Here is a 2,158-nt window from a genome sequence, read left to right as displayed (position 1 = left end):
AATTTAGAAACGCAATCTCCACACTGACATCAGGAATCAATGAAAGAAAGGAGCCTGTAGGATCCCGCGGGCACGGCCACCCAGAGGAGCCACCCAGGCACCCTCCGAGCACGTGGGATAAAGTGCGGGTCACCGGCCCCGTGCTGGTCTATATCCATTGCCCGCAGTGTTAACGACTGTGGCTGTCGGGGGCAGAAGAGACACACGCGCAAGACAGAGAGGCCTGATGAACCCCGTCGGCCTCAATCTGAAGCATCATCGAAACAAATCAAAACACGGGTCCTGACTGTCTCCCCTGAAAAGACCTGGAATCAAGACCAACCCACTCGCCCCCCTGGGGCCTGGCTGTGGTCCTGAGCCCGTGCTCTCCCTGGTCAAGTGACTGACCGCAGGTCCGGGACAACAAAGCTGCAGCATGAGCTGGAGCGTCTTTCGCAAAGGGTCACGGGCCACTGAGAGGCCACCACAGGCCCAGACGGAACAGCTTGTGCTGGCACATGTCAAACAGGTTTGACTCCGTGACTCAAAGACAGAACGAAACTAGACAAATAGCTGATTATGCCAGTCACGCTGGGCGATGCTAGCGGACCAGACGCGTCATTTGAAAGCTTGAGAGAGACCGAATCAGGCACTGGCGCTGGAGGAAGGGGAGGGCCCAGGGGAGGGGTGGGAGTGACAGAGCCCGTGCGGCTCCACGTGCACGCCATGCAGAGTGGTCTGGGCTCTGGGCCTCGGTGGCTCTCGAGTTCGGGAGAGCAGCAAAGGTCTGACGGACGGAGACAAACAAGCCCCACCCAGACAAAACCGAGCACCAGGCTCAGGACACTGGACGTGTGACGCAGTGGGCGCCTGCTGCCATCGAAGCACTGTGTGACCTCCAAAGCAGGAGGACGGACTGCGGTTGTCTCTCAGAGTCCTCCTCCGGGGACTGCTGTCCCCCGGGAGGCACAGCAAGGACACTCGCACTCGAGAGAGAGGCGAGGAGGAAGCCCCGCCCACGGCCGGTTACAGGCGCCCAGTGCCCAAGCGCCACGTGCCTGGGCTGGGACACAAGCCCCGGTCCTGCAGCCTGCCTGGGGCTCACCCCGGTGTGTGCCCCGGAACCCCATGAAGTCCCTCCGTCTGATGCCGATCATCAGAGCCAGCTGACGAGGCGCACGTCCCGGAACACCGAGGGACACGTGACCCGTGGGACGCTGCTTACGCCAAGTCCTACCGACAGCCGTGTCCTGCTGGCCGCGCGTACCTGGGCTCTGCCCGCCCCCCTCGTGACGCGTGCCTTTCACCCACTGCCTTCCCTTCGTGCTGTTTGTGGCCAGCGGGGCGCGGGAGCCCAGGGCCGCCCACGGCGGCGGCGACTGAGGCCGGGCCCGCCGCACTCACCAGGCCGATGCAGCGCTTCAGGATGCTCCACACGCTGAAGTCGCTCCTGGTGGACATCGGGGCCGGCAGTGAGGTCCTGGAAGCAGTGACCGGGGACAGGCGTCCGTTAACCCCGCGCGTTCACGTACGACTGACGGCCGCTCTCTTCTAATCGTCCTTCCTACAGGCAGCAACTCTCTGCCCTGCCACGGCCGGGGACCAGCCGGCCGGGGAAGTCCCAGCGGACGCCTTCTGCATCGGCTTTTTAGAGGGCCTCCGGGGAAGTCACGACCATGCCCCCAGAGACGCCTCTCCTCCCGCAGAGTTGGGACAGAGGGTGCCGGCTGCCCGCAGCACAGCAGGACCACGGACAGAGGCAGAGCCACAAGGACACCGAGGGAACCACGTGAAGAAAACTTTCCAACACCGGCTGTCCCACCCCTTTAAAAGTGTGTGTGTTTCCCACAGCACACACCGTCTCGGGCAGACTCCCCGCCAGCTGCGACGGGGAGCCCCGCGGTCACGTCTGCACCGCGTCCACAGTCCACAGGGTCAGGGGACCCCTGGCCCAAGGGGGTCCCCGGTCTCCTTCCTGGGAATTTGGCTGGGATGACACTGGCTCCGCCCAGGGGTGTGGGCCACCTGAGGGGACTGTAAGTCCAGGTTTCGGGGGGCGCGCTGGACCCGTGCACAGAGGACAGTGGGCCAGTTGGCCGGGGTGCAGCGTGGGCCGGGAGGGCCACCCGGGCCCTTGACTCCCTGCCTCGCACCCCAGAAGCCAGCCCAGCTCTCTGTG

General features: G+C 64.4%; 1 protein-coding gene across 2 annotated transcripts in view; it reads right to left on the bottom strand.

The window, feature by feature from the left end:
- OSBPL2 (oxysterol binding protein like 2) overlaps positions 1–2,158 on the bottom strand; it is a 26,613-nt gene that overhangs the window by 15,869 nt on the left and 8,586 nt on the right. For both annotated transcript variants that reach the window (XM_011374046.2, XM_011374047.2), the window contains exon 4: positions 1,384–1,459. In XM_011374046.2, the coding sequence (XP_011372348.1) occupies positions 1,384–1,459 (76 nt within the window). The remainder of the gene's footprint in view (positions 1–1,383; positions 1,460–2,158) is intronic.

Source organism: Pteropus vampyrus, unplaced genomic scaffold (assembly GCF_000151845.1).
Source record: "Pteropus vampyrus isolate Shadow unplaced genomic scaffold, Pvam_2.0 Scaffold239, whole genome shotgun sequence".
In the NCBI taxonomy this organism is placed as follows: Eukaryota; Metazoa; Chordata; class Mammalia; order Chiroptera; family Pteropodidae; genus Pteropus; species Pteropus vampyrus.
This window is presented reverse-complemented; position numbering and strand designations above follow the sequence as displayed.